General features: G+C 55.0%; 1 protein-coding gene across 1 annotated transcript; it reads right to left on the minus strand.

Moving 5' to 3' along the window:
• Positions 1-4,146: 4,146 nt before the first annotated feature.
• Positions 4,147-17,173, minus strand: RAC2 (Rac family small GTPase 2). The gene is made up of 7 exons (XM_081127203.1): positions 17,023-17,173; positions 14,909-14,980; positions 9,128-9,245; positions 8,317-8,379; positions 7,669-7,828; positions 5,437-5,569; positions 4,147-4,902 (listed from the first exon to the last, which is right to left on the minus strand). Exons 1-6 carry the CDS (start codon positions 17,055-17,057, stop codon positions 5,439-5,441), a joined length of 579 nt encoding a protein of 192 aa, XP_080983329.1. The 5' UTR covers positions 17,058-17,173; the 3' UTR covers positions 4,147-4,902; positions 5,437-5,438.
• Between the last annotated feature and the right edge of the window lie 4,656 nt (positions 17,174-21,829).

Raw genomic sequence — 21,829 nt, forward strand, 5'->3', positions numbered from 1 at the left:
CTCCTTGTCGTGGCTGCTCTTCAGCGAAGCGCGGGGAGCAGAAAACTCTCTACCTTGGCACCTTGACACCACAGTCCCCCCTATGCAGAGTGCGCTCTGTGGTATGTGAGCCAAACCACACGTTGGGTGTTGACTTACACGCCTGTCTCTCTGGGCCCCTGGGGAGCACAAGGCTGGGCCTCACCCCGCTCTTCACTTTCAGCTCCTGACACGCTTTGGCACAGAGCACATGGTTAGGACGTGGGAACTGAGCTGAACTGAACTTCAGACGATACAGATGACTGCTCGTCATTTCACCTTCCTTGGGGCCTTTAGAAGTCTTCTAGAACCATCCTAGATCTTTGTCTCCCTCCCCAGAGCCTTCCCTGCCCTACTTCCCACATCCCACGAGGCCTGGATGGAATCAGATGTCCCTAGAGGTGAACGGTGCTTGGGTGATGGAGAATAGAGGGTAGGGAGGTGGGGAGAAAGATGAAAGGGAAGGCAGCAGGGACAATTTTTCTCAGTCTGTTGAGATCTTGCTTCCAGGCGCATCCTATATTTGGTTCAAATAATTTTTTTTTTAAATCCTCACCTGAGGATATTTTTCTATTGCTTTTCAGAGAAAGTGGAAGGGAGAGGGAGAAAGAGAGATAGAAACACTGATGTAAGAGAGGCACATCGATTGGTTACCTCCTGCTTGCACACCACTCTGGCGCCAACTGGGGCTGGGGATTGAGCCTGCAACCGAGGTACATGCCCTAGGCCAGAATCAAACCCAGGACCCTTCAGTCCCTGGGCCAACACTCTAACCACTGAGCCAAACTGGCTAGGGCTGAAATAAATTTTTATAATTTTTTTTTTTTTTTAAGATAGCAGGGACCTGGGCTCTGAAAAGTCAGTAAAAATTGCTGATGAAAAAATTGAAAATTGTTTCAGTATACCATTTTATCATCTCCCATGATTCCATGGTTGGCTGGGCTCAGTTGGGTGGCTCTTCTGTTCCACATGATGTTGGCTGGGGCTGCAGTCATCCGGGGACTGAACTGGGCTGGCACATCCAAGGTGGTTCATGCCCATGATTGGTGCCTTGATGGCTGGAAAGCTGGGATCACTGTGTATCCAGCATCTACCAGGTACTCGCTAGGGTCATGGTGACCGAGTAAGCAAAAGAGATATTTCCCTGGGCTCTCTGAAGATTTGGCAGCTCCCCATTGGGCTGTGAGCTCCTAAGAGCAGACCCGCACTTGACCTGCCCTCAAACCCTCAATAACTATAAGTTATTGAGCACACAGCTCAATAACTATTTCCTAAATGATTACGTGATTGATTGAATGAATCAATGCTGTGTAAACATTTTTGAAGGCATCTGAGAAGCACAAGTATGTTTGTAACTGTGGAAGTTGGCATATAAACAGACAGAGTGGAGGCTGCGATGCCAATGAAAAGGCTGTAACTACTGTCTAGGGAAGAGATGCAAGCCCTAGGACAGGGATGGCAGTGGGCCAGGTAAGGAGACGGGTTTAACAGATATTGGGAGGCAGACTTGTCCAGGCTTGGTGACAAGTGAATGCCGGGGTGAGGGGATGGGAGGGGCCAGGGGTACCCCAGCCCAGGCCTCTGCTTTGGAAGAAGGAACAAGGGGCAGTCGGGCTCTGTGACGGAGAGCCCCAAATGTAGTCTCGTTGGCTGGTGCCTTCCTGCCCACCAGGCAATGGCTGCATGGTGAGGAGCCAAGTCTGATGCATCAGACTGAGTGGGTGGGTGCTCGGGGGTGGTTGCTCTTGAAGGAGAGAGCATCGCCATGTTGTCAGCTCCTGCCCACAACCGACAGTTCTTCCTGTTTCAAAACACGTTTCTCTTTCCTATCTAAAGGGCCTCTAGTTGTCAGCCAATTTGCAGAGCAAAAACAAGTGACTCGCCCCAAGTCCAGTGATTGCTGGACACAATGATACAGTGGAAAGAGCATGGGGCTAGAAGTCCTAAGACCTCAATTACAAATGCCATCAGCTAACAGAAGGCCTGGCCAACATCAGGTAAACAAATAGGTGGTTTCATTTTCATTTTGTTCCCATAATAAAGCAGCCATTGGCATTGGTTCAGCTGCCCATCGAAGCTGTCAAGGTTCCAGGCTGTTTATCTTTCTGCTCCTCTACTCTTAGCATGTTAGCATGAATCTTCATGCTGCTGGCTTCCAGTCTGCAAGGTGGCTGCTGCAGCGCCAGACATCTCATCAGTATTCAAGGCAGGGAAGAGGGCAGAACAAAGGGCAGTGTCAGTGGCTCTATCATTTTTTATGAAAGAAAACAAAAACTTCCATAGATGCCACTTCTCCAGCTGATTTTCACTTACGCCTTGTTGGCCCAAACTGTGTGATCTTGGAACCCCCGCTGCAAAGCAAGCTGGGAAAACAAGTATTGTTTTATCTGGGGTTAGATACATTGCTGCCCTGCACAAAACTAGGATTCTGACAGCAAGGAGGATGGGTGCAGTGGTAGAGGCCGGAAATGTGGAGTGTCTTAGTGAGTTGAGCTCTAACTCCTGTGCCCTCCTGTGCACCCATTTCCTTCTCTGCAAAAAAGAGCTGCTAGTACCTACCTCGGAAGGCCAGTAGGGGGATTAAATGAGATAATATGCACTAGGTAAGACCCCACCATGGTGAGAGAATTTATTTACTGACGTTATTGGAATAAAGCAATGAGTGTGTCCATGGGGTTGGTGTGTAGGGAAGTTCAAGGAGCAGAGGAAATTGTTCGAGGAAAGGGGACCAGATCAGCTGTGCAAAGGCTTGGGGTGAAAGAAGCGAGAACATGGCTTTGAGGAAATGAGAGTTTAGTCTGATAGTGGAGGTGTGAATGCGGGAGGCGAGAGGGAGGCAGGGTGTGGCCAGGCCTCTGGGGCCATGGGCCACAGGACAGGTCTGAATCTAGAGGCTCCCACAAGAGCAGGAAGCAGAAAGAACTCCCCTCGGACTCTGGCCTAGGAAGGGGGCACCTCAGGGCTTTTCAACGTTGAAGATTCGGGTGTGGGCTCTGACCCACCACATCTGTGTTTGTGTCAGGCATTGGTTTTAATGTGGTTTTGTTTCATACGAGAAGTAACTTTAAAATCATGACAAACTTGTCTGAGCTGAAACTAATAAAGGCCAAGGGTTCCCCCCTGCACTCAGTTCCTTTCAAGAGAGTGAGGCTCCTGGGAGGCAGTGACTAGAGTGTCCTGCCTCAGAGCTTCGGGACTTTGGGGACAGTGTGGGTGGCCAGAGCTCTGGCAAAGAAGAAAATAGAAACTCAGAGCAATTCACCGGGCTGGGAATTGGGAACCCTGAGCTGTCGGGGACAGGGCTTTCTATCTCTTTTTTTATTCCTTTATTTTAGACCCTCTAGAGTGTCAGCTAAGTAGGGCAGGAACCCGTGCGCACGCCTGGATTCCCGCACCCAGACGTCCCTCACCCCCCGAACCTAGAATAGTGCCTGGCACAGAGTGAATGCTCAGTAACTCTGTTGAATGAATGGATGAAGTCTGGATAAAGACGTGCAATTGTCCACAGAAGTGGAAAGCCTGCATTTGTGAGCTGGCAAACACTAAGGTGACTGACTCCATACCAGGCACCGCTGTGCTTCATGGGTGAGCTTCGTCAAGCCTTTCAACAGCCCATCTCTCTTCTAGAGACTGCTGGGACTGGCCTTGCTCCATTACACTCTTGGGACACCTTCCTGTGATCTTCAGTAGTCGAGGTTGCGGGTTTCCAGCTGCCCGACGCCTATATTCCTGAATTCCCACAAGGCTCCCAGTCTCCTTTTGGGGACCAGCCCCTCCACCTTGGTGTATGGGTTTTGACCCGGTACTTCCACTCCTTACTCTAGCTGGCAACTGGTCCAGACCCATCAGAGCACAGCAGCTCCCTACCAAATATGACGGGTCGAAAAGGGACCCAAGGCCTAAGCTGGTCCAATCAGAGTAATCGTAATTAGAACTTTGCCTGGGGCAAACACTTGCTCTTTTTTTTTTGCCGAACTTGAACCTGGAAGGATGAAGCTCTGAGAGTCACCTTCCTGAGAATGAACCAGACAGCAGAAGGCAAAGCAAAGAGGTATAGGAAAGCGAGCCCTGATGACATCAGCTGCATCCCCTGACCACGCTGCACCTGAAGTCATGATATTTCCAAACTTGAATCAATAAATTTATTTTCTACTTAAGCAGGTTGAATTGGGCTTTCTACTTGCAATAGCAAAAGTCCTGACTAGCAGCATCTGAAGGTTTTAAGACTCTCACAGGTAAAGGCAGCTCAGGATCCTGTGAGTGGAGCAGAAAGACGTGAGAGACGGCAGGAGCCAGCTGGACCCAGGCTTTTGACTGGCTGATGCCCACAAAGATTTAGAAAATCTGATTTGTTTTCGGTTGTCCCAAAAGGAGAATTAAGACCAGAGGGACAAACTCCTGACACACTCATATTAGCTCAGTAGAAGGACTTTCAGACAAGCAGGACCATCAAAATTGGAGTAGACTGCCTCGGGGAGTGAGAGACCCGTCCCTGAAGGTATACAAGTGGTAGCAGGCAACCATCTGGCCCAAAGTTTCCGGAGGAGATTCAGGCGTTGGGTGGGACTGGGGTAAATGGGTAGATGCTGCCATATGCAGCTAGGGGCACACATCAGTAATACAGGAGTGGCTTACTGGGTCCTGGGGCTCCCCTCTGGCCCCTAGGAAGACAGGAGCATGAGGAGATCGGGACACAGCACCTACAGATTCACACCTTCGGACCCATGGGGGCCTCCAGCACAGAGAAGACGCTCAGCCAAGCTCTGCAGCCATCTGCTAAGAAACGCCACAGGAAGGGGACAGCATGGCCAGCCGGGGTGCCACTGGGCTTTGGGTGGGGGCCCGGGAGGGTCAGAACCATCTGGCTGGGAGAACGGGGACAACCTGGAAGGGAGACAGGCAGGGGGTGAGAATTTGGGGACAGGCAGGATCTACAGCCAGCTCACAGCTCTCCAGGCTCACAGCCCATTCCCACCCCCAGCTTTCGTTGGAGGGTGACCCTCCCGTGAGGACCGCCCACCCTGCTCTTCCTCCACCCTCGTCTTCTGCCCCAGCAGCCTCCCAGCTCTGCCCTCCCTGCCTGCACCCCTATATGTGGGTGTCAGCTCTCCCGGGGGGCGGGGCCTGAGGTGTCTGTAGCCCTTGTCTTCCCAGCTCCCCCGCAGGGTGGGCAGCGTGGCAGCCCGGTGACACCCATGACTTGGCTCAGGTTGCCTGGCACTTTCTCAAACCTTAGACCTTCCTTCTGGGAACTGGGCTCACTGAGCAAATGGGGAAACTGAGGCCAGTCGCTTCTCCCCTTCTGTCCTGATCTAAATACCACCCCCAGTGAAACCGAGGGTCAGTGCCAGCTAGAGCTTGCTGCGGGGGGGGGGGGGGGGGGGGGCGGGGTTCTTGAAGCAGACGGGGGGGTCTTACCCCTAGAGGATGCTGCAGGGGCGCTTCTGCGGCCGCGTGGGCTGGGGACAGAGGACGGCCCGGATTGCCTCGTCAAAGACGGTCTTCAGGCCCCGCTGGGTGAGGGCCGAGCACTCCAGGTATTTCACTGAATCTGAGGTGAGGCAGCAAGAGGGCCAAGGCCTAGGTCAGGGGAAGGTCCTGGGCAAAACCCCCCCTCAAGACGCACACCTGCCCCAGGCTGTGTCACTCAGAGCAGAAAATTGACCTCTCTGTGCCTGTTTTCTCAAGCCTGGAACAGGGACCCTGACTTCAGGACAGGGGTTCAGACCCACAAGAGCACGTCTATGTCTTCCTTGGACACATAAGTCCTTAATTTGTGGAAGGGAGGAAGGAATTTTGATACTTTCCTGGAGAAAAACAGGCTCAAGCTAGTGACCAAATCTCTCCATGCCTCCCCCATGAGGCCTGTGGCACTCCTGGCCTAATCACCAGGACCTTCCAAATATCTGACCATTCCTTAGCATCACCTTATTTTAAAGATGAGGAAGCTGAGGCTCTTAGAGGTGAGGGCCTCACACGCCACCTGGGGAAGCTGGGGGCCCTCAGCAAGGGGAGTGGGACTTCGGGAGCTCCTCCCTTCCCCACGAGGGGCCTGCCTCCTCCCACAGAGAGGGGCAGGGGCAGGAACCTCCCGTGTGAGTTCCATGACCACTACAACCCAGTTTCCCTGAAGTGAGGAGCCGCCAACCCCTTCCTCAAGGAGCCCCCCTTCATAGCTGCTCTGAAAATGAAGAGGGAGACGCATGGGCCGGGCGCCCAGGAAGAGCTCCGTCCGCATGGGCTGTGAGCATCAGCTGGGTGCTCGGAGGCAGCCACTGTCCTCATCAGCTCTGCACCCCTTGCCGCCCGCCCTCCAGGCCTCTCCCTTGGCCTGGGCAGGTCCAAGACAAGTTCAAAGTCCCTGCCCCTGCCCACCATTACCCAGGGTCAGCTCCAGGAGGGACTGGCTGGAGGCAGAGAAAGGACCCCCAGGTCATCCCTTCTAGAGGAGAAGGGGCTTGTAGGGACTCTGTAGGCCAACTTACGCAGGTGGGGAGACCAAGGCCCAGGGAGAAGCCACTGGCTCAAGGTCACACAAACAGTCAGTGCCAGAGCCAGGAGCAGCACCCGGACTCTCAGGCCCCTTCTTATCCCAGAGCACATGCTCTAAAGGGAAAGGGTTGACTGTGGGCTGGAGCGTCAGTCTTGGGCGAAGGAGTCCAGGGGGACTGGCTGGTCAGGACAGAGAGAAGGCAGGGGTTCAACCCCCAATACTTGTGAGGAAAGACCCACAAGCCTGGGCCCAGAGCCCTCAGGATGGGGCATGGGGCCCAGGGCTTAAGCAGAGCCTGAGGTCCCCCAAGGAAGATGGCCATGTCACTGGGCTAGTCATGTGAAGGGGGAGGTGGCAGCTGCGGTTTCTCTTCCTGTGAAGAGATGTGAGTCCCCAGGGCCCTCCCATTTCCGGCGGAAGGAAGAGTGGTGGGGTTGAGGCAGGGATGGGGGTGGGGGGAGGACGGACACTGTACTGATTTGGGGGTCAAATCCTGGGCCTGCAGGTCCCTGGGGCGAGGTGGAGTGCCCTTAAGCCAGCAATTTGCTGTCCAGTGTTCAAATTCCAGTTCTGCCACCTACTAGCTGTGTGACCTTTAAAAAGTCACTTGACTTCTCTGGTGCAGTGATCAGGAGGCAGAGAGGAGTTGGGCTGAGAAGTCTGGGGGCATGGTGGGGGGACGTGAGGAGACAGAAGGGAAGGCCTCACTCTTCAAACCCAAGGCAGAAGGGCCTCCTCCTGGAAGCCTTCCTGTAAAACCCAACCCTGACTTGGCTGTTCATCCTCTAAGCAGCCACAACGCGCCCCACTCCATCCCTGCTTCTGTCTGTGCAAAACACACTTTACTTCAAGATCTGACTATGGATTATACTAATAATAATAACTAACAGACTGGTTCCCACTGCTCTAGGTGCCTCATGCATATTAATTCATTTAATTCTCCCAATTGCCCAGAACTGTTACTGTGGCCAGGTTTTACTGATGAGGAAACAGGCACAGAGAGGCTAAGTGACTGGCCCAGGGTCACACAGCTAGCACACGGCACAACCATGGTTTGAACCACACAGCCTGGCCCTGGAGCCGTGTCTGCAACCACCAGAGACTGAGTTGGGGCTCCCCCTGCATCCAGCTCCCCTCTCTGAGCCCGAGCCCCATACCAATCTCTTTGGCCAGTGCCAAGCCCTGTGGGTAGGTGATAGGCGCGAGTTTCTTCTCCTTCAGCTTCTCGATGGTGTCCTTGTCGTCCCGCAGATCCAGCTTGGTGCCCACCAGGATGATGGGTGTGCTGGGGCAGTGGTGCCGGACCTCGGGAAACCACTGGGCAGGCGGGGCGACGAGAAGGGGCACGAGATCGTGCGGGACAAGGGGAGAGGCACATGATCGTGCAGGACGCAGAGGGCGCGTGGGGCGAGGGAGAAGAGGGCGCCACGTTGTAAGAAGACGGGAGGCAGCAGGAGGTTGCGAGGAGAGACACAGGGTTGCGCAGGGAGGGGGCGTGTGGTTGCAGGGAAAGAGGAGGCGCGATTTTGTGTGCAGATAAGAGGCGGGCACGAGGTTGTGTGAGGAGAGAGGACACGGTTAGACGGGGCAGACAATAAAGCTGACAGTCCCAGCCCCAGCCCCACTGAGGCCCCCCTCCCAGCCTCACCCCTGGAGTCCCCCAGCCCTGCTTGGCACTGGGGACCCTCTCTACCCATAACCCCTGCTGCCCCAGGGACAGGCTCGGGTTGCCAGTCCCTCCTTCCCTCCTCCCTTTGCTGAGGGTCGCCTGTCCCCGGGCCCCCAGGCCTGCCCTGCCAGCTCACCTTGGCACGGACATTCTCATAGGAGGCAGGGCTAACGAGGGAGAAGCAGATGAGGAAGACGTCCTAGGGCAGAGCAGGCAGGGTTACCCGTGAGGGGCAGCCCAGGGGCAGCCTACCTGGGCCCGTCCCCTCAGCACTGGGCACTGAGCAGCCCAGGGACGCGGGCTGGGGGTTAGGGTCTGGCAGGGCAGGGCTGCCTGCCTGCCCCCCTCGTCCCCAGGCCGCTGCTTGCCCCAGGGTCTGTCCTTAGTGGTCCATCCTCACACAGCACCCTGCAGCGGGCTGTGCCCCCATTCCACAGATGGGAAGAGTGAGGCTACAAAGCTTAACGGGTTTGCCATTTGGAGCTCCGGAATCCGTGCTCCTAAACAGGCACTCACTACCCCACCCCTGGAGGGAAGGTCAAGGATGGAAGGGGTGGCGGAGGGGTTTGCCCAGCAACCACGGAGCTACCTGCAGGCTCACCCAGTCTCTTCTTCCCTCACCCAGCACACCCAGGGTTCACTGGCCTGGGCTCCCTATTGAAGCCCCGTCCTGGGTCTGCCTGCCCCATCCAGAGGGAGTAGGTGGTACCGGAGCCCATGGGAGGTGGGACTGGGAAGAGGGCAGAGTGGCAACTGGGGATTGATGGAAGGCTAGGGGCAGAGGGAGGAGTCCCTGAGTGTGCCTGGGGAGGACAAGGCAGAGTCCTCGAGCTGGGCCTTAAGGGAAGGGTCAGGGTTCACCAGGCCAAGCTGGCCCAAGGGCACCCCATGCAGAGGGAACAGGGCGAGCAGAGGCCAGCTGGCATGGAAAGGCGGAGGGAGCTCACCGTCTGCGGGTAGGACAGTGGCCGGAGCCGGTCATAGTCCTCCTGCCCGGCTGTGTCCCACAGCCCCAGGTTCACTGGCTTGCTGTCCACCATCACGTTAGCTGAATAGTTGTCAAACCTGTGGGGGGCAGGCAAGACAGAAGGGTCAGCCTCCAGCTCCAGAGTCCAGGGCCTTCTAGTCCAGCCCAAGTTGCTTCATGCTGGAGGCTGAGACCCAGAGAGGGCCTGCAATGGACCAAAGTCACATAGCACTGTGCAATTAACTGAGCTTTCTCTTTTTTTCATTACTGATTTTCAACATAAAAATTTTTAAACTCAGCTAAGCATAAAGAGGACAACATTGTCTCGATCATTTTCCTGCCCTCGCCTCTCATTTGGAGAGGTGATTTTTCAAGGCTGCATAATATTCCCTCCGAGGTTTGATCAGAATAAATTTACCCACTTCCTATGCTGGACATTGAGGCTGGCCACCCAGTATTTGCTGAATAAGTGTTTATCCCCATCTGAGGTTGGGTCCCCCAGAAGGAAACTCTGCGACGAGAAGGTGGTACAAGTGGTCTATTTGGGAAATGAGCCCAGGCAGCTACGGGAGGGTGGTGGGGAGGAGACCAGGAAGGGGCAGCAGACACAGGCGAGCCAGTGAGCAGTCACTGCCGTGAGCGACGGGCTGGGGCCAGCCAGGGCCACCTGGGAGACAGCGTGGACCATGCTCAGGGCGTCCCCCAGAGGGGACAGGAGCTGGGGTATTACCCACCACCTCCATCTTCCACTGCAGAGGGATGCCCCAGGGTGTTACTTCCCTGGGTTTCCAACCCACCCTGAGGGCACACTAAAAGCTGTCAGTCACAGCAGATTTAGGAAAATGCCACTGGCACGAGCTGGAATGACACACGCCAAAGGGTAGTGTGGGGCACTGACAACAGCTGCTGAAATCCCCCCACCAGCACCACAGAGGCCTCCAAGGCAATCAAACGAGCTGCCAAATTTTTTAAAAATTCAATTCATGCCCTGGCCAGTGTTGCTCAGTGGTTAGAGTGTTGGCCCGTGCACAGCAGGGTCTTGGGTTCAATTCCCGGTCAAGGGCACATACCTGGAGTGCAGGTTCGATCCCTGGCCCCAGTCAGGGTGCGTGCAGGAGGCAACCAATCGATGTGTCTCTCTCACAATGATGTCTCTCTCTCTCTCTCTCCCTCTCTCTCTCCACACCCCCTTCCACTCTCTCTAAAAATTAATGGAAAAACATCCTCAGGTGAGAATTAACAACCGCTAAGTAAATTCATTTCAACAGTGTTTTCACTACACACATCCCTGAGAAGACAGTGCTGGTTCCTCGTGCTGTGGAAGAGAAAACTGGGATCAGAGAGGTATGGTGACTCGCTCAAGGCCACGCAGCCAGTGAGTGACCAAACTAGGTGAGAAGCCAGTGCTCACTGCCTTGTGCCACAGCTGTGCTTCCACAGATGCTCCCACCCCCTGTCCCTGAGGGCTAGGACACCACCTTGTCTCTCTTCACTGAGGTCACCCACACAGGCCATTGTCCCCTGACCAGGCCCACTGAGACCTCAGGCTCTTCCAGCTTCTCCTCCCACTCCTCCAGTCACTTACTAGCCAAGCTGTTTCCCAGGCCAGGCTCCCACTGCCGGCCTCCCTGCCCTTGTTCACACTGTGTCCCCTGCCTGGACTGCCTTTCCCACCTCTCCTTGTGCAAATATCCCACCCGCCCCACCTCCGGGCCTTTGCTCCCGTCTGTACCTCTCTCTGGAACTCCCTTCCATCCCTTTTGCACCCTTGTCTCCTATACACGCTTCAGAATCTGCCCAGCCAGTTCCTCCTTTGTGGAGAAACCCCTGGGAAACCTCCTTCCCTGTCCCCCGCCCGGAAAGAGCTTGTCATTCCCTCCCTCAGGCAAACTGCTTTGCCTCCACCGTGAGCAGGCACTTAGTGTGCCTCTGGCCCCCAAGCCGGCGGGGCCCGTGCCCGTTTCTGCTCTGCAGTCCCAGGCCTGGCGGTGAGCACAGGCGGAACAGAACTAAGCCAACCAAACTGAAGCCCTTGGGATGTCACCTCCTCCATGAAGCCCTCGCAGAATGCTGCTCAGTGACAAGCTGCAGAAGCCCTAATGCTCAGAGTAACTCCAAAGATACCTGTCTTGAGAAACCCCACATACCAAAAAAAAAAGTTGGCAGGATAATGATTTAACACACTATGCTTGATGAGCCCTGTAGAGTGCTCCTGGCCACCTCTCTGCTCCTCAGATGGCCCTGCTCCCTCCTGCCTGGAAACTCCTGCAAACACCCCTCCCTGACTCCCACTCCCCTTTCTCCCACTACTGGGCTGACTCTTACACAACGGCTCCTCCGGCCTTATCTCAATGTCACCTCCTCCAGGAAGCCTTTCCTGACTCCCAGCTAGGTTGGGGTCCTGACCCAGTAATCTGTGGTGAACTCAGCACCCCAAAAGGCAGGTGCTTGTTCCTCACTGCACCCTGAGGCGAGCACAGCATTTGGCACATAGTAGGTGCTCTGCGTACCTACTCTGGGCACCACCCATACCGCCGGATTTCAGGCCCAGGGAGACGCCACTGGGCACAGTGGGAAAAGAAGTGTCTATGTTGTCTTTGGCTTCGCCAGAAACACTCCTTTAGGATAAGCTCAGAGTGTTGGGACACTCTCCTCTGAAACTCTGGTGCCCAAAAGCCTCCATAAATTCCTGAGCCAAAGGTGCCTCTTCTCTGGGCCACACCCCAGGGTCTCAGAGGCTGTGACCACGGGGGAAAAACTCTTCCTAGGATTGGTGGCAGCCCCAAGTACCTACTCTGTGGCCAGGCAGAGGGCTAGGAGCCTTCACACAATAGGTCTTGAAGTCCCACGTGACCCAAGATAAAAGGACCTCAAGTTACTCCCATTAGACAGATGAGGTCCCAAGAGGTTAAGTAACTTTTCCAAGACCAGCCAGCTCATAAGCATAGGAGCCCTGCTTCTTGCATGATACCCATTCGTGAACCTGGGACAGCCACCTGGGAGAGTTGGGAGGGAACAGAGAGCTCCTTGTGAAGCCTTGTCCTGGCTGTGTGACCCTGCGTGAGTAACCTAGCTTCTCTGAGCCTCACTTTCTTCACTGTAAAAAATCCCTATTTCTTGAGACCATTGGGAAGATCCAAAGAGACAGAGGACATTGAAGCCACCCCGTGGGGAGATGCTGACAAGCTGAGTTCAATGTCCCTGCATACCCCTCCACTGGCCCCTCCCTAGAGGATCCGCTGTCAGAGCCTGAGGGATTGCTTTGGGGAGTCACAGTGATCTGCAGCTCCTGGGGGTCCCCTTTACTTCAGAGACCCACAGGCCGTCTGGACCAGAGGACCTCACATACCACTGTGTCCAACCCTCAATCCCATTGCCAGATGAGGACATTGAGGCTCACAGCAGGAAGGGACTTGCCCAAGGTCTCAGTCAGTTGGTGGCAGAGCCAGGACTGGGTCGTTACCCAATTCAGAGCCTGCGTGGTAAGGGGGCTGGGGAGCCTGCGCCGGGCATGAGGGCGCACGCCCGGACTCTGCGGAGGGCAGGGGCTCAGGTGCGCAGAGCCCGGGGCCAGGTGTAGGGCCGGCCCTTTGCACCTAGATCATTCCAGCCGGCCCAGGGAGTGGGTTCTGCAGCTGTCTCCGTTTTACATGTGAGAAAACAGAGAATCAGAGACTGGGAGTCACCTGCCCAGGGTCACACAGCTGGGGTGTTTTCACTCAGTCTGTGCAGCCTGTTTCTGCACTTCCCGGGCTGCAGGCCCAGCCTGACCCTGGACGGGGCAGAGGACAACAGAGCAGGTGAAAGGGGTGCCCTAGTTCCCACACTGCACAGCTGCGTAGACGCCACTGCGACGCAGGCCCTAGTCTCTGACCCAACTCTCAGCCCCAGGGGGTAGACCTTGTCCCATCCCTTCTGGCTGTCCTTCTGCAAGGTTGTCTGGGACAACTGAGTGCACCAGGGGCCAGTCTCTCCAAGTTGCTGAAAGCAACTGGCCACTGGTCCCCCCATCCTGCCTCAGAGAGCGCCCCTTCCATCTCCCTATATGGGGAGGCACCTGAGCAAAGAGCTTGGGATCTCCCAGCCCAGCCCCACCTCCTACAGAAAGGAAAACTGAGGTTCAGAGAGAGGAAGTGACTGGTGTAAGGTCCCTCAGCAAGTGGGCCCTTCAGCCCAGCTGGGATGGGCAGAGGCAGGAACACACTCCAGGGGACAAAGGCCTTCTGATTACATACCCACTTCACTGCTCAGGTCCAGAGCCTACCCTCCCTCCACACTGGGAGGTGTGACCCGTATTTGGTCATTGATGGTACTGAGCAGATCAGGACAGTGTGGAGAGAGGCGTGAGCCGGCGCCAAGCTAGATGGGGAGTCGGGGACCAGGCTGGGGCAGTTAGTGGTTTTCCAGGCTCCCTGTCTAGGTTTCCCTGCCGTGTCCTGGCTGCCTGCCTTCCTCCCCCTGGGCCAGGTCAGTGTCCCAGGGGGAAATCTCAGTGGAGGGAACTCGGGGCACAGGTGAGCCTGGGGGTAGCCCCCTGAGTGACTGTGAGCCTCCCCTTCCCCCCTGGGTGAACTGGTATCGTAATACCCAGTTCCCGTGAGGATCAAATGAGGTGACACATGTGTGACATTTTGTGAGGGTCAGCACACAGCAGGCCCTCAGAAGATGGTAGTTGTGATCAGTTCTCCTGCGGCCTCCCCACGAAGTTCAATTCAGGTCAACTTAAAACATATCTACTGTGTCTGACAATGTATAGATTACGCTGTGCACAGACACTGTGCTAGGACAAGGGGCTGGCCTGAAGAGAACTGGGCGAGCGCCCCTGCACTCCACAGGCTCATGGTCAAAGTCAAACAAAGTCATTCTGTGGAGTGAGAGACCCTTGAGGCTAGATCAGAAAGGCTTCCTGGAGGACGGGGCACTAGAGCTGGGCCTGGCAGTCTGAGACATGTGGACATGCGAAGGACAGGTACTCCAGGCAGAGGGAACAGCTGAGCAAAGGCCCTGAGGTGGAAATGCCCAGGGGTGTTTGGTGAACCAAAGGGGGCCATGAAGGTAGAAAGGGAGGTTGAGAGAAGACCACAGAGAGCCTTGAATGCCGTGTGACAGAGCTGGGAAGTTTTTCTGTGAGTGATGGGGACCATTGGGCGCTGGGGGGGGCCTGGTGCTTCACCCCTTATCCTTCCCTCCTGAGTCTGACACCTACACTTTGCTACATACGTGTCAAATGACAGCCTTGACTCTACATCCTACTCAAGGACGGGGCTCTGATTGGCCTCCAGATGGCACTGCCCTCTCCCCCAACACACGTGTGTCCTGGCATCTCTTTGCCTTGTCACCAAAGCCTTCGATTGCCTCATCCTTCCCCCACCCTGTCCCTCTCCTCCACTTCTCTGACCCAGCCCCTCTTCCCACCCCTCCCACCCCCGGCTCCTGCTCAGCCGGCCCCCCTACACACCTCTTCTTGAGGCCCTCTCGAGGCCACCTGCTCCCCTTCAGCACCCCGCACCCTGACACAGTCTCTCTCCATTTTAAGAGCCCTCAGCCTCCCCACCCCCGTGACAGTTCATCTTGGCCTTGGTGGCTGCCTCCCCAGCCAGATCACTAGGCAGCTCTGCCGGGCAGATGGCTGGGGCATCTCCCAGTTGCTCAACCCCCAAGTGCCCACACATGGCCAGCACACAAGAAGTGCCTGAAAGTGGAGTGGGCTTGGTGATGCGTGTCTCCCATCCTCCAGGTGCCCCGCCCACACAAGACTCACACGGTGGGGATGTACTCTCCTGGGAAGGCATTGGTGGTGTAGCTGATGAGAAGGCAGGTCTTACCCACGGCTCTGAAAGACAGGAAGTTCCAGCGGGCATCAGTCACAGTCCCTGCCTCAGGAGAGACCCAGGCCCACCCCTCTGGGCCTCAGTTTCCCCATCTGAGGGTCCCCATGTCAGCGTTCTCAAACCTGAGAGCCACAGAGCCATCTGGGGTGCTTGTCAAAGGGCGGACTTCAGGTCCTAGCCCAGAGAATCTGCTCCATGGTTGTGGGCAGAACTGGGAATCTGTTTTGAAGAAGCTTTCCCAGGTGACACTGATGGGGGACACCCCTGAGCTGGACAATGCCAAAGGGTCCCTAGTACTTGACCAGGGCTCTGCCATCACACACCTGGTCCACCACCTGCCAGTGGCACAAACTTGGGCAACTCAGTTAAGCTCTCTATGCCTCAGTTTCCCCATCTAGAAAGTAGGGATCAGGTGAGTCCATCCTTAGAGGACTGTGCTGAGAAGCCAATTAGATGAAGCCCATAAAGCACCCAAGCCCAGTGCAGGGCATGGCGCAGCCACCGCTGGTGGGGAAAGCCTGCCCCTCCACTGCCCGGCCTCACCAGCCAGCACAGCAGCTAAGAGCTCAGAGTTTCGGAGTCAGAGAGACCTGGGTTCAAATGCCATAAGGTCTTGGGCAAAGTACTTAACTTCGTTGAGCTTCGTTTCTCCCACCTGTAAAATGGGCCTAATATCATGGTTAGTGAGAGGCTAAAAGAGGGGGGTGTGACTGAGCCCCGGGCCTGACACATAGTAAATAAAGTACTAAATAAAGAGCGATCGCCCTTTATTCCTGCTGTCTTCCCCCAGCCTGCTGGGCTGGGAGGGGACACAGGTGGAGGCCCAAGGGGCAGCCCTGGCCCCCTCCACGGTTTCGTCACTTCCTGTTCTGAGGCGCTGTCCTCCAAGGGGCTTGCCAGCAAGGTAACTCTGAATGGCCGGCCCGTCGCCCTTGGCTTCCGCCCGCCCCGCTCAGATCAGACACAAAGCAGAAGTGGGCCGATAACGGCCAGCAGTGCATCAGAATCAGCTGAGGGCAGCCTGACCAACTGCCCGCCCCCCGGCCCATCGCTGTCTCCGGGCCAGGGCCAGGGACCCAGGCCAGGAGAGAGCCGAGTCTCCCGAGGCCTCGGGCTGCCCCTCTGTGGAATGGGAGAGTTGGACAAGAGGCCCACCCAGCTAGACTGTGCTGGGACGTGCTGGGTTGGACCTACAGAAAACCCCAGGAGGTACCAGTGGTCTGGACCCCAAGACACTGTTGCTGGAGGCACGAGACATTGGCATTTGGACCTGTCATCTCACAGCTGAGGAAACTGAGGCCCACAAAGGGACACGAAAACCTGAGGTCACTGAAATCTGACAGCGGAGAAGGCGCCTCAGCCCAGCCTGCCCCAAACTGACCCCCACAATCACATCTCTTCTTCCCTCCTCCTTCCCTAACTGTCTCTCATGTCCCCACTTTCTGCCTCTCACCCACATCCCCCACACATCCTCCCAACAGGCAGCTGCGGGGGAGGGGAGGAGGCTGCCGTTTATTGAGCACGCACTGTGCGCAGGACAACCTCTCAAAATGTCTGAAGCAACCCCCATCAACTCTGGGGGAAGATCCCAGATGGCCAAGCCAAGGTTCAGAGAGGTGCTGTGACTTACCCAAGGCCACACAGCAGCATAAGCCAGTGACTAGAGCCCAGATCAGCCTGGGGACAAAGGTCAGATTTTTGGTTCCCCACCCCGCACCTGCATCTACAGAGCTAAAGACTGAGATCCCATGGGAGACCTGCCCCAGCACCCATGGTACAGGCAAGGGGCCCCAGGCACCCCCACCCGCAGTACTCCACCCTCCACCCTCCACCCAGGAAGCTTCCAGGTGAGGTGGGCAGAGAGAGCGAAGCTGTCGTCAGCCCACCCCGGGGCTCCCTCTGTTTCCTGGGAAAAGAAGGGACGGTTCCTCCTGGCTGCCTCCCAGGGACTCCTACAGGTAAGGGGGCTTCCTGGGAACACCTGTGCAGGAGGGGCTCGGGGCTCCCCAGTAGGGGCTGTGAGGAAGTTCAGCCAGGAACTTACCCATCTCCCACCACCACACATTTGATGGCCTGCATCGTGCCTGGGGCCTGGGGCGGCGGTGACAGTGGAGCAGTTCTGCAGCACCAGGGGTGTGGAGAGCCTGGCCAGGCGCCCCAGCGGAGCAGGAGCAGCGGGAGGGGAGGCAGGAGGAAGCGGAAGGGGAACTTGCCCAAGCTGCCCCCACAGCCGTTTACAGAAGGCGGAGCATGCGGTCGGGCAGAGCAGCTGGGGGTGGGGGGCTCAGGTGCTGGGCTGGGCCCTGGCCACCCCCAAGGCCATCCCTGCTCTGGGGCACCAGCTGGAGACCTAGGGGCACTCTCAGCTGGGGACTTGCTTCCAGGGGCAGGGCCAGAGTGGTTCTCCAAGAACTTGAGGTTTCCAAGAATTCAGTTCACCTCCACTCTAAGCAATGAGGATTTAATGAGCATCTCCTGTGCGGCAGGCACAGCATCAGGCACTGGTGGGTCCAGGGTGCAAGGGGTATAGCGGTGCCTGGGGAAGATCTGACCTCATGGTTGTCCATCAAGGCAGGAAGTGATGAGGCCACAGGGGATCTACAGGGAGGAGGCCTCAGAGTTATGCAGAGGGGGAGCTGGGGCCTGGGAGGCGGCATTCAAGCAGCGGTGTCAGAAAGAGGGCACTCGGGGTGAAGGGGTTGCCTAGCAAAGTGTAGAGGCTGCCCCCAAACAGAGGCCCATGTGGGAACCCCTGAGGATGGGGGATATGGGGGGGGGGGTGATGAGGCAGGAAGGGAGGTGGGGGTCAGCTCATGGAGAAGGGGAAATAGAAGGGAAGTGACAGGCAGTGCCCCGAGCCAGCTGGGCACTGTGCTGGAGGAAGCCCTGTGGGACCAAGCACCTTGGAACTAAGTAACATCCGTGGTCCATTTTAAAGATGCAGAAACAGAGGGTCTGAGAAGTCGGGTGACTCCAAGCCCTCCTGGCCCAGCTGCTGCTGTCTGAGGGACAAAGCCTGAGCTCTGCAGCTCATGGGTGGGGAGGGCCCCCACCCCCAGCCACGGCAGACTCGCGGCTGAGCAGCACCGAGTCTCCCCCGTGGGCTCCAAGCTTGCCTAGTCCTGGCTATTCATTACCACGGCTCCCCGTCCCCAGCGCCTTTCCAGCTCCAGGGACAAGGGGTGAGAAGATGGGCTTTATTCTGGGTACCCCCCCCCCATAGTAACATTCTTTTCCCAACCACTGCTATAGGGTAACCTCTGTGTTAACCTAAAAAAACAAAGCAAAACAAAACAGAAAACAGTGCACTAAACGCAATGTGGTATTCTGGACTGGATCCTGGGACAGAAAAAAAAACACTAGTGGGAGAAGTAGTCAAATCCAAAACAAATCTACATTTAACAGATTTGGTACTAAAGTGAATGTCTTAGTTTTGACAAATGCACCAGGGTTATGTAAATGATGTCAGCATCAGGGGAAACTGGGTGAAACACATACGTGAACTCTCTTACTATCTTAGCAACTTTGCTAATCTAATCTAACTAATTATTAACTAATCTAAAATTATTCCAAAATAAAATGTTTCTTTTTAAAACAAGAAAAGCAAAAAGAATGATGCACCCCTTTGGCGAGTATGGCCATGGGGCTTGGAAAGGGGGCTACGTGCTGGGTTTTATCTCCCGCTCGTGCCCCGGGGGCAGCTCCCTTACACAGCTGCCCAGGATCGCGCCCGCCCTCTATTCTGAGCAAGCCGCCTCTGGGGGACAGCCCGAGCAAATAATCCCCCCCCCCCCCCGAGTTAGGGCGGGCCGCCTGCCTCCTGCATTCTGCACGCGTGGATCATACACCTCCCGGATACCTAGTTCTGGGTTGGGACTGCAGTGGATACAAAACACGGAAAAATACAGTGTACAATTGCATTCATTTTGACAGATGCATGTGCCCATGAAACGTCCACCACAGCGAAGACAGAGAACGTTGGAGAACGTTTCCATCATCATGGAAAGTTCCCTCGAGCCCCGGTGCAGCCCCCTCTCCCGCACGGCACACAGCTCCAATCTGCTTTCTGTCATTACAGGTTGCTTTGCATTTTTTAGAATTTCACATAACCGGAGTCGCACGGTATGTGGCCCCTTGCACACGGTTCCTTTCGGTGTGTTTCTGAGATTCATTCCCGTTGTCGCATGTGCCGGGTCCATCCCTTTTCGCTAGTGAGCAGCGTTCCACCGCAGGATGTGTCACAGCTCAGTTATTCATTCAGTCCCGCCCTCTGTCAGCCACACTTTGCAAACTCACTGAGTCACAGGACCGTGGAGCCTCTGGGTACGCAGAGAGGGACCGTAAAGGCCACCTTTAGCCAACCCTGCCCTGGCACCGCTGGTGTGCCATGCTTGGTTCACTGCCCCTGAAGCAGCTGCCCAGCCCTGGCTCACACCTCCAATGACAGGACACTTCACTGCCTTAGAAAACAACCCCTTTCATCCTTGGGCAGCGGGCCTGTTAGAAAACCCTTCCTATTTCACCCCAAATCCACCTGCCTAGCTTGTCCCCACAGAGGTCCTAGACCCTGTCCTGGGGCCTCCCAGGTCAGTCAGCCCCCTCCTTCCTACCCCAGGCCTTAGGGCTTGGGAGGCACAACCTCCACCCAGCACAGTGCTGATCAATGTTTAACTAAAACCTCTAGTTTAGTGATTTTTGCTGAGTGTGATTTCCATGATATGGATGCATCGAAATGTATTTATCTAATCTCCGCTCCCAGATACGTAGGAAGCTTGCCATCTTTGCTTGGCAAACAGTGCTGCAATTTTGTGAGATATGCGTGGCCTCCTGGAGCTGGCGTGCAAGATTTCTCTAGAAGGGGGATCGCAGAGCCACAGGTGTGTCTGTCTTTCACCTCCTGGTCCACACCCTCACCCGCAATTGGTCTTGTAAGGCTTGGACACCTCATTGTGGGTTTATTTACATTAACTTATCCCTGGTGATGTTGAGAATCTTGGTATGTATTTATTGGACACTTGGGTTTCCTGTTCCATAAATTGTCCTTGTCAACATTTTGTCCATTTCTCTAGTCGCATATTTACTTGAAGTCCTTTGTATATTCTGATTTCCAAACTTAAATTGCTATATGTACTGCAAATAGGTTTTCCAGCCTTTGCGATGTCTTGGATCAGTTGTGATTTTTAATAAACAGAATTTTTATTTGAATGTGGTTTAATTTCCTCTCTAGGGATGTGCTTTTGGAGTGAGTCTTGCTTACAAAGCGGTTGTTCCTGGCTCCTAAGTCCATACATTTTCTTCTAAAGCTTTTAAAGCTCTGCTGTTGATAGTCAGGCCTTTGCACACGTGGGGTGGATCCTGGTTGTGATGAGATATGGATTCCACTTAGCCCTCTCCACGCCCGGGAATCCGGCGCATCTACTGGGGAGCTCGGCCTGCTCCCCCGGGAGCTGCGCTCCAGCTTCCCTGCCCCTCGGTCGCTGCCTTAACTGCCTGAATTCTGTGCCAGGTCCTTATATCAAGCAGAGCAAGTTCTCTCCCGAACATTTTCAAAACTGTTCATGTTCGCTGACCATTCCCTCTTCCATATAAATTTTAGAATAAGCTTGTCAAGTTCCAAGAAAAACTATGCCAGGTTGTAATTAGAATTCTGTTCAATTTGTAGGGGAATTTGGGGACAACTGACTTCTTTATAAACTCAGCCTTCCTACCCACGAATACATTCCATTTCTTCTTTATATCTTTCTGTAAGGTTTTATCATTTCCCTCCAGGAAGGTCATGCACATTTTTTCACAAGATTTATTTCTTGATGCCAAATCACATCCAGTGTCATTGTAACACACACTTTTTAAAATTGCATTTTCTGTTGGTTGCTTACACGTAGGGAAAATGTCAAATTTTGCATAATGGACTTATACATATGGCAATTCTCATTATATAATGTGAAAATTCTTATCCGGAGATTTTGGTGCTAACAAGCCCACGACTGTCTTTGTAGACAGCCTTATCATTTGTAAAAAAATGGCAGTTTTATTTCTTCCTTCCCGATTTTTATAACATTAATTCCCTGGGCTGTCTGGAGCCTTTACTGCCTCGTTGAAAGGCATCAGGGATGGCGGGCACTTTGCCTTGTCTCTTATTTCAAAGAACGCTCCGAGTCCGCCAGGGCCCGCGCTGTGAGCTGTGGCCGACGCATTCCCAGTTAGAGAAGGTTCCTCGCTATTCTTAGTAACAGTTTGTTTTGTTTTTATCTTAAGTGTTTAATCTCAGTGAATGCTTTTTTCTGTATCTATGGAGATGTTGTGAATAACACTGGTACGTTCTCTAATGTTCAATGGCCCGTCCTTCCCGCAGAAGCCTGACTGAGTCATTCCGGGGCTGAAGGGCATATTTCTGCCCCCCTTGAAGTGAGGTGCGGCCCATGATTAAGTCGGGGGGCGGGGGGTGGGATGGAGGAGATGTGCACAAAGCCTGAGTCATCATCTCCCTGGAAGCTAAGCCACTGGTCCTGTGCATCCTTTGTCCCTCTCCGAGGCTGGCTAGGAAATAGAAATGCTGGGGGGGGGGGGGTGTTCAGGACCACTCACCTCGGACGGAAGAGCGAGATCCACTGTGCTGTGAGGTCTTTCTGTTAAAACGGCTTCAAGTCCACCCTGACGAATGCAGCCATGATGATTGTCTCACAAATCGCTGGCTCCAAATGGCCAAAATGGGGCGGGAGGCCCGGGGGGGGCCGGGGGGTCCCATGTCCATCGGTGAAAATGGCCAGCAATTTCCCTTTCTCATAGTGCCTTTGTCTTGGTTTTTTTTTTTTTGGGGGGGGGTGTATATAAAGTTTCATTAAATGAGCTGG

This window comes from Miniopterus schreibersii, assembly GCF_964146895.1.
Source record: "Miniopterus schreibersii genome assembly, chromosome: 2".
NCBI lineage: Eukaryota > Metazoa > Chordata > Mammalia > Chiroptera > Miniopteridae > Miniopterus > Miniopterus schreibersii.

What these genes read in the sequence shown, in the direction of transcription:
- RAC2 (XM_081127203.1), bottom strand. Translation starts at nt 17,057, where the DNA reads ATGCAGGCCATCAAATGTGTGGTGGTGGGAGATGG. An exon ending in CACTGTCCTACCCGCAGACG is followed by an intron (nt 8,380 to 9,127) that starts GTGAGCTCCCTC and finishes GCTCTGCCCTAG; the next exon opens with GACGTCTTCCTCATCTGCTT. An exon ending in GGCACTGGCCAAAGAGATTG is followed by an intron (nt 5,570 to 7,668) that starts GTATGGGGCTCG and finishes GCCTCACCTCAG; the next exon opens with ATTCAGTGAAATACCTGGAG.